Source organism: Myotis daubentonii, chromosome 3 (genome assembly GCF_963259705.1).
Source record: "Myotis daubentonii chromosome 3, mMyoDau2.1, whole genome shotgun sequence".
In the NCBI taxonomy this organism is placed as follows: Eukaryota; Metazoa; Chordata; class Mammalia; order Chiroptera; family Vespertilionidae; genus Myotis; species Myotis daubentonii.
This window is the reverse complement of record NC_081842.1, coordinates 56,849,238-56,865,062: the sequence shown is the minus strand read 5'-3', so window position 1 is coordinate 56,865,062 and position 15,825 is coordinate 56,849,238. Positions and strand designations below refer to the sequence as shown.

The window sequence follows — 15,825 nt, the reverse complement described above, 5'->3', positions numbered from 1 at the left end:
TTCAAATTGATTATTTGTTGTCTGTAGTGATCAGTATTAGTGGTTTCACCTGGTTTTAGAAGCTTATAATACACCACACCTTCCTGATCCCACCAAACGCAGAGCATTGCCTTCTTTCCAAAGCGATTTGGCCTTGCAGTCAATGTTGATGGTTGACCTGGATCAACCCATGATTTTGTGCATTTGGGATTCTCAAAATAAATCCACTTTTCATCACCAGTCACAATTTGATGCAAAAAAGACTTTCTTTCGTGCCACTGAAGCAACATTTTACTGATGACTTTTCGGTTTTCCATTTGTCTTTGGTTCTGTTGATGTGGCCCATTTTCCTTCTTTTAAAATCTTTCCCATTGCTTGGAAATTGTTTGCCGAGCAATGTTTAATCTTTCTGCAAGTTGTTTTTGAGTTTGACACTCATCTTCATCCAGTAATGCTTGTAATTGCTGGTCTTCAAACTTTTTCAGTTGGGCTGGACATTCTTTGTCTTTCACATTGAAATCATCACAGCGTTCACAATATCTTGAGATGGAGCATGTTCACCATAAGCTTCCCAAAGTATTCAGCATCACTTTTCTTCAAAATAAAGTAATGAATTATAACTTCCCGCAAATGCTCTTTTTTTTGGCATGAAATTCAACATTTTTAAGTGTAAAAATATCTATGATGTTAACACCTTCAGCCAATTTGACATATGAAGTTTTGAAGCTTGTTGTCAATACAACAAAATAGCATACATATCAAATCGCATATATATCAACATAAGTGTAACTCCATCTATTGAAAAAAATCCACATTATTAGCCAGTACACCTAGTACTACCTAATAGGGCTGTTTGAGGACTGAGATAATGTGTGTGAAACTCACTGTGCAGAGCCTGGCATGTATTTATTCTTGTAAGTTATCTGGAAGTTAAGGTTAAGGTTAGAGGGAACTCTGGAACAGAGGAAATTGTATGGGATTGAGGATCAGATGGGCACTAGATTCTAAATTTATCTCGATCACTTACAAGCTGTGTGATCTTTGGCAATTTACTTCCCTTTTTGTACGGAGTTTTCAGCATGTTTAAAATAGAATTAGCAATACCTTCTTTGCAGCATTATAAGGACTACACGAGATAATCTGCGGAGGTTCTTGGCACGGGGCCAGAGCACATGAAATAGGAAATACTGTTTATGTTATTGAAGTTGTGAGCCCAGTGGGTTTTCAAATGGATAGAACTTGATGAATAAAGGGCAGAGGACTGATGGTCAAGTCTTGAGACTGTCAGCATAAGGGTGTGGGTACAGGGAAAGAAGCTGGGAAGAGAAATGGAAGTAAGTTTGGTTAAATCAGTAGGAGTGAAGGATTGGTGTTTCTGTTGTTTTTGTCATGCTGAGACTAGACATGGTTTGTTGAGGAAGAGAATGAAGTGTGTAAAAGCGCTGGTTCTCCTGAGAGAATTTAGTGTTGGTAGATTGTGAAAGCAGGAGGGAAGAGCTCATCATGTCTGCAGACAGATGGCCTGCCCCTGCAAATGACCTTGTGAGAGGGCCAAAGAGAGGGTAGAATTTCAGGAAGGGCTGCATCAGGTCAAAGCGAAGGAGAAGTGGCTGAATGAAGAACTCAGAAAGGAGAAGATGATCAGCTTTCATTGTGGTTGCAGACTTAAGAAAGTAGTAAACGTAGGACATGTTACAGGTTAAGGAGAAAGTGGATGGAGAGGAAACAAAGCAGCAGGGGCAGAGCACACTTCTGAAAGTTTGCTGATGACGGGAAGGATAGATGGAATGAAGCTCTGAGCACATTGGGTGGAGAAACAGAGTTAAGAGCATTAACATTGGAACAAGGCCTCCTCGGTTTGAATCTCAGCTCTGCCACTTATTAGCTGTGTGGCATTGGGCAAGTTAATTAACCTCTCTGTGCCTTAGTTTCCCAATCTGTAAAATGGGAAACTATATGTAAAGTGCCAGAACAATGCTTGGCACATAGTGAGCATTCAACAAACATTAGTTGCTGTCAACATTATTGTTGTTACCATTATCATGACTGCTGTTATTGAGAGAAACCGAAAATGAGAAAGGAGACTGGAGAAAGGGAAGACGGGGAAAGGTACAATACTGTTGTATATATGGTTTGGAGTCTTCTTAGATTCCACTAAGTGTTCTGACTTACCAGACTACCATGGGCCACCTTTGGCACGGACCTACTCAGGATGACATGAGATGGAACCATGGCTTATAGCAGGACAGGACAGACCTTGTGCAGTCCAGCTCAGGTTCAAGCAGACAAGATCCATGGAGGCAGAAGCTGCCATGGTTTAAAAACTCCATGTCCCACAGGAGCCAATACCTTTTGTAACAACTGCATTGGCACAGTTTCCGGGTCCCTGCAATGGACATGCCAGCTACAAGAGTCAACCCACTCAGGGAAGCCCAAGATATTGGGTCTCTATAGGTATTTATAGTTCGCTGTTAGTCCTTCCAATCAGATACAGATTACCAATTGGGGGTGGGGAGTTGTTTAATAATGTGTTGGCACATACTATCTTCATCTGTTCCCAGGAAAACAGAACTAAGATGTTCACTGAAAGTCAGATTATCATGCAGACGGGGAAAGGGTCTTGTTAATCCCTTCCTGACAGTGAGATGTTTACCTGTTTTGTAGAAAGACTGGGCCAGTTCTAGATGTGAGCAAAATGCTAGGAGGTTAGATCTCAAATTAGGGAATTTGGGTATGGATGGTGTAAGAAACATGGTTGGGGATCCACATCATATCTACAGATCAGAGACACAGCCTGGCCTGTGAAACTGTTTGGTGACCTGGCTGATTCTGGGCTACAGTGATGAGGTCTCCCAGGTAACTGGGCTCAGCCATCCTCCTAAAGCAGCCAGTTTATGGTGAAAGATAAGAATGGCTTCTCTTTTATACAATATATTAAAGTATGCCAGCTGGCATGCCAAACTCCTAAAGGGAAACAGAGCCCAGAGAATCTTACCTCAGTAGATATTTATTGGCAACTACAGTCTGTTGGGCACAAATCCCAACCACCTTTCCTATCTATAGATCCCAGTGGAAAGATGGTCTCTCCGTTCCCTTGGCCTGCAAGCCTTGCAAAATACAGAAGAGGCAAGTGTCAAATTCCCTTCAGACAAGAATTCTAGAAACTAGGTTCACATTTGGGGGTCCTTTATTTTTCCACTCTCTTACCTCACTTTGGAAAACCAGGAAAGCCAATCTCAGGAGAGGGGATAATTGAAAACCAGGGTTGAAGGGGCTTAAGGGTGCCGAGCAGAACACACACACACACACACACACACACACACACACACACACACACACGTCAGTCAGAGTTCATGTGGAAGCAGAATTGTAAAGTGGGGAAATTTGCTTTTGATTCCCACCCACTTTTCTTTTTAGGGCCTCTCTCCTTCTGTCTGGGACTCCTCCGCCACCCATTTCAGAATCTCACCCCTGGGTTGTTGCTCACAAAGGGCCTTGCTTTCCCACTGAGCTATTTCTTACTGAGCTATTTCTGTATTAGGATAAACTAATTCCAGGAGGAGTTGCAGGTGTAATGCTTTTAAATAGGAATCTTTCCTGAGTGAAAAACTGTTGAGAGCTGAAGGGATTGAGTGTATAACAGTGAAAGGGTTGGGTTGTGTCAGAGAGGATGGGGAAGGGGAGAGTTTGGAAGCAAGGCAGAAGGGAGTGAGATCCCTGGGCAGGCCACACAGGGAGGGCAGAAGGGCACCATGCCCTCAGGCAAAGCTCTGAGAGAGTGTACGGGTCTCTGAGTTCTGTGTGGGCAAGGGCACCCACACGGCCCCTGAGTGTGTATCAAGGTGGAGGCAGTGGGAGGACGCAGGGTGCCCTGGCCTGTGCAGCACCCTGTGGTGGTTCTGGGGCTGCCTCTCCGAGAGGGTTGGGCTGTGGATGTGTCCCTTTGAGCTGCAGGTGTGATTCCCATTAGCACATGGTGATTTCTCAGTGCGGTGAACCTACCGCAGCTCCAAATTCACACCGTTCATCTGTTTTGTGCTGTAAATGAAAACATTGGAGAAATGTGTGCGATAGAATATACTCGCTGTGGATTTTAAAATCTACCAGGTATGTAGCACTGAACAAAGCATGAAGCCATTGTCTTGTTTGAATCTCACCACTACTCTGCTAAGGTCGAAATAGTGTAAATTGCCATCCCCATTTTACAGATGAGGGAACTGAGGTTCAGACTAGTAACCTCACGTGTCAGAGTTTATACAGCAGCATCTGCACTAGAACCCAGGTCTCCTGTTTGAAGCCTCTGTTTGCTGCCCTCTAAAACACAGAATTTTATGGTAGAGTTGACTGTGCATTAAGGTTCCAGGCAAAGCAAGGTTTGCCTGCAAGGAGGTTCCTAGTACCTGCCCTTCAGGGTACAAGCTTGTATGGATGGGTCACTGCAGTGCATATGCAGGGGACAGGGGACACCGGTGATATGGGAATGTCCATATATCGGCAAAGAAAATCCATTGGTTGTCTTCTGTCCTCTTAGCTCATCAAACCTGAATATGAGCAACTTAAAAACCAATATAATCTATAATTACAGACAGTAAAAAAATACTAACAGTAGGTGGTAAGGTGGTTTGAAAGTTGAAAGTCTAAATCAGACGCTATTGCTAAATTTGGCAAATGAGGACAACAAGCCCAAGATTCTGATTTAATATCTTTGTTCTATGAAATAGTTTATGCTTCACTAAAAACAGAACAGAACAATAATGACCTTTTAGCTATCCCCATCGTTCAAAGAAAAGGGGGAAAAGGTTCCTTGTTATTTTCCTAATTTACATTTAAATAGATTATTTTTATCCTTTGTTATATAGTAAGAATCAGATTTTTATATTTTCAATGAATTTTAGCCAGCATAAAAAAATTATTTAGCTTAGCTAAAAGCAAAACATTAAAAATAAAAAAATTTTAAAAACCCAAGTAGCTTATATGTAATATCTGTCTTCTTAATTAGACAAAACTATGTTGGCTTCCAAACTAAGAGATAAAATTTCATTATTTAGACATGAACTTTCCTCTTAGAGGAATTTTGTTGTTATATTACATTTTATTGAACCTACCATTTGTAGCTTCTCAAAAAGAACAAAAAAGAAAAAGAAAGATCAAAGTGTTTGAAACCACAGTAGAGATATTTTCTTTAAATCTTTGGGTCAGTCTAGTTCAAGTGTCTTCCAGAGGGCCCAATTCAAATAGAATAAATCATAAAATGTTCTAGCTGGAAGGGGGCTTAGAAAGGGTCAGTTTGTCTAGAGAGAGCAACCTAAGAGCCTGTGGCCAGCTCACTCATTCATTCATTCACAAGTGTTTATTGAGAGAAGTGGGACTGTTTGAACTAGCTGTTCCCAGGCACTGCTGGGGCAGGGGTAAGGGGAGAGGAGGAGGCTGGGTGTTGGAGTTATTGACTCCATGTGAGGGACAGCACCTTACTTCAGTGAAGCCCCACAGTGTCCAGAGGGCTGCCCGGTGAAGGGTAACTGCCCCGTGGAGCCCAGCAGAGTGGAGGGGGTAGGCAGTAGTATCCTGACAGCCTGGTTCAGCAGGCACTCAATGAATGTGCATTGGGTGGAATGAATGAATTCTAGGTCCTGGGCTTCACTCCCCTGCCCTTCTTTCCCATATATAAAGTGGGCCTGATGGGTGCAGTGAGATGAAGTATGCAAATGGACATTCTGAACTCTTAACACACCAAACAAGTGTCAAGGCTTTGATGAAGAAGCTGCCTTCCTCTGGCTATCGGCAAATGTCAGTTTTCCCATTGACATGCTTTTATTCACAACTTTAAAAATGTAAGGTGTAGTGATGAATATGGGTTCTGATCCAGGAGACTCAATAAAACTGTTTTTATTGTGAATGGAAAAAATACGTTCTATAGTTTCTAAGTTGAGCTGATTATCAACCAGGATGCTTACCTCCATTCTGAGAACCACTTACTCCTTGCAAATGAGAAGTCCAGAAATGAAGAGACTTGCCCATAGTCTTATGGGTAATTAGCGAGAGAGCCAGGCTTGGAACCAGCATCTTCATCCTACTTGACTGCACACGTGCACATGAGTGCGCGTGCACACACACACACACACATGCATGCATATCCTCTCTCTGCAGTCAGTTCCACTGAATGTAATAGGAATAAAAATGAGCCTTGCAGACAGCCAAGCTTGCAAGGGTGAGGATTGTATACCATTACACAACAGATTCAGGCCCAGAGCAGACTTGAGATAGTCCCTTAGCAAACAGCCATGGTAGAGAGAACCTAATTCCTGATATCACATGGTACCATCTAGTCCCCAGAGCAGGTCTTTTTCTCTCTGCCTTAGACGTGTGTCACCTCTTTGGAACGCTGCCTTCAACACAGCTGAACTTTCCCAGAATGCCCAGCCCCTGGAGAGCAGCTTGTGTGCTCAAACGCAGAATGCAGAATGGGGTGGAATGGCATGGGCTCAGACCCATTCTGTGAGAAGCCCATTCAAAGAGGTGCACAGTCCCTCTGGTACTCTCCGCTCTGGCATGTCTTTCAATTCACATTTCTTACTGCTTTCTACTCTAACTGGCCTGTGTCCAGCTGTCATTGGTTTGCAGTACAGCAGAGACCTGGCTCTGAGCCAGCTAATCATCTGGAGCTAGCACATTACTCCTCTGCTTATTTGCATATATAAATAGCATTTAAGAGAAAATTCAGGGAAGGTCACTGTTCGGCCACTGGGATAGCCAAGAATGTATGTGGAGTGAGGTTTTTTTCATCACAAATTCCAAGGACTTCAGGCACAGCAGATTTTCATTTACTCTATTGATTCTTTTGTCAGTAAGGAAAAGTGATGAGAAATTATTTTAAAATTAGAGGCCCGGTACACGACATTCGTGCACTGGGTGGGGATGGGAGAGGGAGGGGTTCCCTCAGCCTAGCTTGTGCCCTCTTGCAGTCCAGGACCCTCAGGGGATGTCTGACTGCTGGCTTAGACCCGCTCCCCACGGGCCAGCAGTCGGACCTCCCCCGAGGGGTCCTTAGCGCTGCTGCAGAGGCAGGCCGCTGCGTTCTCCAGCTGTCAGCCCAGCTTGTGGCTGAGCTGCACTGGCCACCTGTGGGAGTGCACTGGCCACCAGAGGGCAGCTCCTGCATTGAGCATCTGCCCCCTGGTGATTGGTGCATGTCATAGTGATCAGTCGTTCAGCCGTTAGGTCGATTTGCATATTACCCTTTTATTATATAGGACAGCCAGAAGTGATCCGAGGAATTTGAAAGGGAGAATCATCCCAAATCATGCACCTTTGCCTTCAGAGCTGATGTTTTTATACCTAAGTGTGAGTTGTCACAGCCTCAATGTCTCTCTCCTGACCTCCAGACATGCAAATCTAATTGCTCATGGGGCATCTCCAGGTGAAACTCTCAAAAGCCTCTCAAACCCAGCACATCTAACAATGAACCCACTGCCTCTCCACCCCACCTCACCCCCAGCCTCTTACCTTCCACTTTAGGTAGCACCTGTGGTGGCAACTTTTTTTTAAGGACCCAGGGCACCAGGCCAGACACTTGGCTGTTCTCCTAAGCTATTCCTTGCCCTCCCTCCCCGAACAATAGGGAGTCCTCAAGTCGGCCCACTTCTCTGACTCCACTGCTACTAACCTAATCCAGGTCTCCAGGTTCTCACCCTCTCTCACCAGGATTGCTGGAACAGCCTCCCAACCATACTCTGCCCCATCTCCCCTCTCCATTCCACATCCCACACTCACATTACACCTTACTGTTCAACTTAAAACCCTCCACTGACAATCTTGCTGCCCACAGAATATGGTCCACGTTTTTTTGAAGCCTGTGTCCAGGGCTTTTCATGGTCAGCCATCCCATCTACCTTCCCAGCCACATCACCTCCTCATATTAGGTTCCAGAAGCACAGATGTGGTGTTTCAGATCCCGGGGCACACTGGGCTGCCCCCAGTTCTGTCCCTTTGATCTCTCCTTTGCCTGGAGCTTCCGTCCTACTCATCTTCACTTGGCTAATTCCTACCTGAGTGAAGGCTCACTCAGGGTTCACCTGCTCTGGGAAGCCTTCTCTGTTCATCATCAAGGGTGGGTGCTACCTTTGATAGACTGTATTGACCTTTATCTTAATAGATTTATTTTCCGAGTTGTGATTTTAATCAAGTCATATGCCAAGTTGTACTAACAATGTTTCTGAGTCCATGTCTGCTTTAATCCACTAAAATTTAAGAACCACATTGTAGTCATTTTGCCTTTTGTTGACATGGACAGTACCTAGCACACAGCTAGTGTCCCTTAAGTGTTGGTTGAATGTAACTGAAAAAGTAAATTCACTTTCTATTTAAAAGGAGGATGTGGAGAAAAGGGAACCCTCTTGCACTGCTATAAGAGGTAATGCAAACTGGAGCAGCCACTGTGGAAAACAGTATGGAGTTTCCTCAAACAATTAAAAGTGAAACTGTCATTTGACCCAGCGATCCGACTTCTGGGAATATATCCTAAGACCCCTGAAACACCAATCAGAAAGAATATATGCACCCCCCCCCATATTTGTAGCAGCACAATTTACAGTAGCTAAGATCTGGATCTGGAAATAGCCCAAGTGCTCATCAGTAGGTAAATGGATAAAAAAGCTGTGGTACATTTACACAATGGAATACTATGCAGCTGTAAAAAAAAGAAACTCTTACCATTTGCAACAGCATGGGTGGACCTGGAGAGCATTATGCTAAGTGAAATAAGCCAGTCAGAGAAAGATAAGTATCACATGATCTCCCTCATATATGGAATCTAAGAACAAAATAAATAGATGGACAAAATAGGTCAGGAAGTATGGACGCATGGAACAAACTGACAGATCACAGAGGGGAGGATGTTGGAGGGGATGGGAAGAGATTAACCAAAGAACATAAATGCATATATGCATAACCCCTGGATGCAGACAGTAGTGTGGGGAAGGTCTGGGATAGGGTAGGGGTTGGGTGGAAGGGGGCAAAAGGAAAACGGGGGACATCTGTAATATCGTCAACAATAAAAATAAATATCATAGACACAAACAATAAGGTGGTGAAGGCCTTGGGGGTAGAGGGTGTAGGAGAGGGCAATGGGGGGGAAAAGGGGACATATGTAATGCTTTCAACAGTAAAGATTTACTTAAAAAATAAGAATAAATAAAATACAAATAAATAAAATAAAAAAATGAAAGGAAATAATGAGGCTGTGGTTGTGCTTCCAGGAAAGCTGGCAGGGCCTTTGCAGCTTCTCCAGCCTGCACCTGTGCTCAGCTTCTGCAGCTGAGCTGCAGCCTTGCCCATCACAAACCACAGAGCGCCCGTTCCAAGTAGAGCAGAGCTCTTCTGCAAAGGTGTCACGCCTCTCCTAGCTGTGTCATTTGACTGATCCTGGCAGAGAATTTCAGAAAATCCAACTTAAATAGGCTTGAATCTTAGAGGGGATTTCTTAGAGGTACTAAGGAAGTCCAGGGACAAGGTAGGGCTCTGCCTCTGTTTCCTGCCATTATTTTGGCTACACGTTTTATCTGCCCATTGGCTTCACACTCAAGAGTAGTAATTTTAGGCTCAGGGTCGCAGTGACAGTATCAGAGGAAGTGAGGTTATAGCTAAAGAACTAGGGTGCTGTTTTCCCAGAAACTTCCCCATAGGCTTTATTGTACTGAATTGGATAACATTCCTACTTCTGAGACAATCCCATTGACCAGGAAATAGTACACTGATTGGCTTAGATCTGGTGTCTGAGGAGGGATCCCCTTTAGAATGATCAGGCCCTTCTCTGGAGCTGGGTTCTGTTCAGCGACCTTTAAAGCATGTGACTGCCTGAGAGAAGCCTAAATGAAAAACAGGGTACAGAGCTAGGGGAAGGAAATAGCTCAATGCCCGCTGTTCCAAATGGAACTCACTGTGCCCTTAAAATCTTCTTCTGGTTCCTGATGGGTGATAGTAGAAACCCTGTACTTGTGAGTCCATGGAGCTACATGAAAGTTCAGTTCAGAGTCAATTCAACACAGTGTGTGCTTGGTCATTGCCTACATGACATGTTAGTATGCCCTGTTGCTTTCCATAGGTTTTCTCCCCTCTAGTGGGGCAGTAGGGAATAGGTCCAGTCTCCCAGCTCCCAGCTTGCCCCCTCATCACCTGTCCCTAAAGCCGTGGTTCTCAACCTTCCTAATGCCGCGACCCTTTAATACAGTTCCTTATGTTGTGGTGACCCCCAACCATAAAATTATTTTCGTTACTACTTCATAACTGTAATTTTGCTACTGTTATGAATCATAATGTAAATATCTGATAGGCAGGATGTATTTTCATTGTTATAAATTGAACATAATTAAAGCATAGTGATTAATCACAAAAACAATATGTAATTATATATGTGTTTTCCGATGGTCTTAGGCGACCCCTGTGAAAGGGTCGTTCGACCCCCAAAGGGGTCGCGACCCACAGGCTGAGAACCGCTGCCCTAAAGCATGCATGGGGCCTTTTTGCGGCTTTCTACAAGTTTCTTCAAAGGGGAAGTAACTAGGGATAGTAAATAGCTTTCGCCCCCATCTTCCTGATTCACTTACTCTTTGTCTGTTAGGCTCTGTAGAGAAATGCAGAGGCCAATGGTGGGCCCTTCTGCTGAAAGTGAAACCAGGAAACCTAGGTAACCAGGCTGTGGACCACCCTGTTCTGCAAGGGATGACTCGTCCTCACTGAGAACCAGCAGGAGGGTTTTATTCCTTCCGGTAGTTCTGAAAGCTTTGCACTCTTGGCCCCATGACCCTTCTGATTAATCTGTATGATCTTGTCTCCTCTAGATGTTCGACTGGATAAGCCACAACAAGGAGTTATTCCTCCAGAGCCATACGGAGATCGGAGTCAGCTACCAGCACGCTCTGGACCTCCAGACGCAGCACAATCACTTCGCCATGAACTCCATGGTGAGCAGGAGAGTAGTGAGGGAGGGGGCTGGGGGGAGGATGAGAAGGGGTAGGAACAGGCTTCTATCTGACCAAAGGACTTATATGCATGCATATTAGCATAACCAATGGACACAGACACTGGGGCAGTGTGGGCTTGCCTGGGCTGGGAAGGGATCGGGGACGGGGTCAATTGGGGGAAAAGTAGACATATGTAAAACTTAAGACAATAAAAAAAAGGACGAGGAACTCTGAATGTATGGATCCTGTAGCATCCTGTTTGCCAGAATGGGGACATGTGGCCAGCCAGCTATTCTGTAGCAGATTATGGCCCCATTTCTGCCTCCAACCTTGCTCTACAAGGTGAAAGAAATGTGCTAGGGTTGTAGAAGGCATCGGCTTAGTGCAGGACTAGAAGGGAGAGTCACCATTCTGTTGGTGCAACCTACTAGCATGTGTGAGTCTCTGAGCTGGGATGGTGAAGGACCTCGGCTGTGGCACATTGAAATGGTTGAGTGAATTGGGGCTGTTTAGACCGGAGAAGAGGAGCTTAAAGGGTCATGCAATTACTGCCTTAGATATCCGAAGGACCTCCTTGGAAAGAGAGGGTAGAATTGCTTTGTGTTGGTCTTGGAGGCACAAGGGTCTGGGACATGGCAGTTGGGAGGAGGCAGGACAGGACTCGGGGTGGGGGGTGGGAATGCATTGGGAGTTAGTGAGCTCCCCATCATGGGGGGTGTTCAAGCATATCCTGAATTTGGAGACGGATATTTCCTAGCTGTGTGGCCATAGGGAATTTATCTCTCTGTGCTTCAATTTCTTCGTCTGTAAAATGGAAATAATAGCTACCTTATAGAATTGTAAGGATTCAGTGAGTTTATTGTGAGGTGGTTGGAGCTGTGATTGGTACATAGTAAGTTATCAGCAATTATAGGTATGACGATGATGATGATGATGAAGATGATGGTGATGATATAGGAGTCTAGTTCAGATAACACCTGTGATGCCTCATAAAACAAGTACTTTAGGATATTATTTTCCCCATGTGGTCACTCTAAGAAACTTCATTTCAAAATCTTGTCTGCCCCTTGAGCCCATGTATTGTATTTGAAATACCTGCAACCTAACTGTGCCTCTCTCTCCCCCTTGCCAGCTCTTCCTACTTGTACTACTGATCCGTAAGAATAGGTCCCGCATTCATATATCTGAACACCAAGGGCACCTTATCATTTCAGCTGGGGATGCTGACAGGGGAGCAAGCGTTAGAGAAACATAAACATAGAGGATCACGGAGGCCAGGAAGGCGGAGAATTTCATTTTCTACCAGGTTGCGTTAAACATGCTCCACACTGGACGTAATGTCCTGAAAAGAAATAGTTCTGGCCTCCGGTTGTTCAGTGTCTAGCTGGGGAGATAACTCAGCCAGTCATGCCGCAGCTTGGCATGTGCCGTGATGATATGCTGAGTTAACGTGAAAAACCTTAAACTCTCAGTGGTTTAAGACAACAGGGGTTGATTTCTTGCTCCTACCACATGCTCATCACTGGCTAACTAGAGCTCTGCCCATCACAGTCACTCAGCGACCCAGGCGGATGGAGCAGCCACCGTCTTAGACACTGCCAGTCGGTCTCACCAGACAAAATAGCCAAGCCCACACTGGCTCTGCAACCATTCACCTCAAAGTGGCATGCCACTTCAACCCACATTTCCATAGCCAACTCCAGTCTCACAGCCACATCTCACTTTGTGGGTGGAAATGTATAGTCATGTCATGTGTTGGGGAGGAGAGAGTCAGACATTTGGGAAAATCCCTAATGCCCAGCACAGGGAGCCACTGCAGGATGTAAGGTAGAGATGAACATCATGAGATTTGCTTAGAAAGATAACTCAGACTGCAGAATAGGAGGCTGTGAATCTAGGCAGGGAAAAACATCAACATTGATTTTTTTTAATCAGGTTTGGCCACAGCAGTCTTGTGTCTTCAGCGTAAATGTAAAGACGCATTGCCTTCGAACTAGACTCCTATAATTATATCTCATCCCTGGCTCACTTGAGTCACAGAGGAGCAAAGCAATTGATCACAGGTGATTAAGGACGTGAACTCAAATCTAGTCAAGCCTGATTATCTGTGTGCCTGGTGGATTTCCCCTGGTGAATTTTACGGATTCTGTGCCAGAATCTTTGTGTCACCCATCTGCCTGGCCCTAAAGCAGACACACTCATTTTAATAAGAAGCAAAGACAGACATAATTAGGGAGGTAAGTCTGCCACGGAGCCCCTCACAACAGTGAACTACAAAGCTAAATAGAAGAGCCTTTGGTTTTGAATGATCTGTACCACGGCTCATCTCTGTTAATGTGGATAGCTGAGAGCTAGTGGCACATCAAAAACCTTTCCTAGGACGAATTCACTTTTGAAGTCTCCATATTCAGGACAAAAATGAGGGAGAAAATTTACTGAAGGGAAACATCTTCTGGAGTTGGGAGAGAAGGAAGAAGAGGTTTAATATACATCAGCCAATTAGCCTATTCCAGCCCGTCTCAAAGTCTCCCACCCCCTGAAGAGTGCAGCACTCGGAGGCCGTTGCCTGATTGGGCTGGGTCTCCTCGCTGGCTGCAGGGCAAGGGAAGGGAAGTCCCAGGGTTGTTTGGTCAAATTGCCTGGGCACCTGTGCTTTATAAACACAGCCCGTGCTGTTGTTACAGGTTTGTTATTAAAAAGAACTCCCACAAAGAGGGATGTCAGCTTCCCAAACAGGTGAAAGGAGGGAATTACAGACTCCTTTTCTCTGGCCTGAGTGATGGATGTTGCTGCCAAGAAGCAGATGAATACAAACAGCTACTGCTGGAGCCCAGTGGCTACAGGAATGACCAGTTAGTCACACCGGGACGTGAGAATGTGGATTGGTCTGTAAATTCTCAGAGCCACTTCTGTTTCTGTTCTTAGAAGTTATGCACACACTATACACACAGCCATACATCCTTCCCCGTAAAGGTACGTGCAGGTAGCATACTTTGTTTTAGGCCACATGTGAGTTCTTTGGTATTGAATCCTGTTTTATAACTGAAGAAGGCCAGTGATTTCTTACCTTTTGGGGAGGTCACAGACCCCTTCAAAATCTAATGAAGGTGGTGGGTCTTCTCCCCAGAGAAATGAACAATATTTTTTAGATAATTTCAGGGACTTCAAGGGAATCCTAAAGCCTGTCAATCAGCCTCCCCAATTTAAAATCCCAAGAACCTAATGACTTTATTCGCATGTCCCACAAATAATTAAGGATCAGACATTGTGCTGGATGTGGGGCATATAGTAGTGAACAAACAGAGATTGTCTGTTCCATGGAGGTTCCAGTGGGGAGACAGATGTGAAATATATAATCTAATATAAAAATATAATTAAAACCATAAGTTTTATGTTGGAAGAGTAAGGGCCGCTATAGTAGAGTATAACAAAAGAGGCTCAATTTAAGTGAGGGGAGGTGTCTTTTTCAATCAATAATAAGTACCAATTTGCTCATTGTTCATTCATTGATAGTAATTGATGATCTGTGAATTAACTATATAATCTACCAAAGACCTTATAATTTAAAGAAGCCCTGGGTATATTGTTTTGTAAATTAAATGATCAATTTATAATTTATGTTTTCTAAGATTTGTTTTCATATGTCTAGTATTATATATTGGTTAAAGACGCAACTCTAGGTAAGGTGACCATTACTGAGAAATAACTGCATATCATTAAATCATGGAGGAAAAATCAGAAATTTCCTAAATTTTATTCTGAATTGGTACCGATAAAGGCTCTCAGTTATCAATATGGCAAGAGTGTGGGAGGGACACCCTACTGACTAAGGTATGTGAGGAACTCTAAAAGAAAAAGGTTAAAATTGGTTAATTTTTGGCTTTTTGTCTAACATTTTTTTTGCAGTTCCCACAGGGGAATTCTAGTCTTTTGATCTTTAAAAAATAAATGATAATAATAATCCACCTACTAAACCCGGTAGGAAATAGGAAAATGTTCCCTGGCTTCTTATAGTGCCTCAGAAAGCCAGGTTTCTTGCGCTCCCTGGAGCCTCCCTCTTGTTTAATTATGCCTTCTGTTGTGGAAGCCCTTACCACAGCTTCTTCTTCTCCCGAGTGTGGCCTTCTCTAATGGGACTGTGGGCAGATGGAATAGGGTCGGGTTGTAATACGCAACAGAACAATCATTTAGCCATCCAGTTCTAGTTCTTTATAAAAGAGTCACAGGACTACATGCAAACATAACACAGCCTTATTTACAATTTTAATTAGCCAGTTCTTTGGGAAAAATAAATTGCTAATGGTTTCTGTCTAGAATTTTAAAATATGAAATAATATTCAGTTTCTGCTAGTACGATGAGGAGGAGTCACATTAGTGATGACCATGTGCAGCTAGGCAGTAGGAATCCTGTCTGCTGCGGCATGTTTGATAGCTGCTTTCATCCTATTAATTTTCTCACCAGGGGCACATATTGCCACTTGATGGTGTGCAAATCAGCTCAATTGCAGCAGGGCCTGTGGTGCGCTCTCTGTTTTGAAGGATGGTTACAAATGGTAGCAGCACCAAAGAAAAGTCAGATCTGGTGCAAGAGAAATAGGATTCTGAGGCAAGTTTCCTGACCCCAATCTGAGAAGCCTTGCTCTGGAGTCCTCTGTCATCTTCGATTCGTGGCAGCCCTAAACCATGATTCTGAAGCACTTCCCCTCCCCCAAATAAGCAGCACTTCCTATAATGAGACTATTTCTAAATTTTGGTGTGTAAACACACACACACACACACACACACACACACACATGCACGCGCGCTATTGTGATGTTTAAGTAGCCAGCATTTGACCCTGCCGTAGTTGCAAAGCTCCATTGTAAACATAGAATCCATCAGAAAAAAA

General features: G+C 44.1%; 1 protein-coding gene across 19 annotated transcripts in view; it reads left to right on the top strand.

Moving 5' to 3' along the window:
* KALRN (kalirin RhoGEF kinase) overlaps positions 1 to 15,825 on the top strand; it is a 646,808-nt gene that overhangs the window by 255,615 nt on the left and 375,368 nt on the right. For all 19 annotated transcript variants that reach the window (XM_059687615.1, XM_059687614.1, XM_059687613.1 and 16 more), the window contains exon 6: positions 10,815 to 10,937. In XM_059687615.1, coding sequence (XP_059543598.1) covers positions 10,815 to 10,937 — 123 coding nt within the window. The remainder of the gene's footprint in view (positions 1 to 10,814; positions 10,938 to 15,825) is intronic.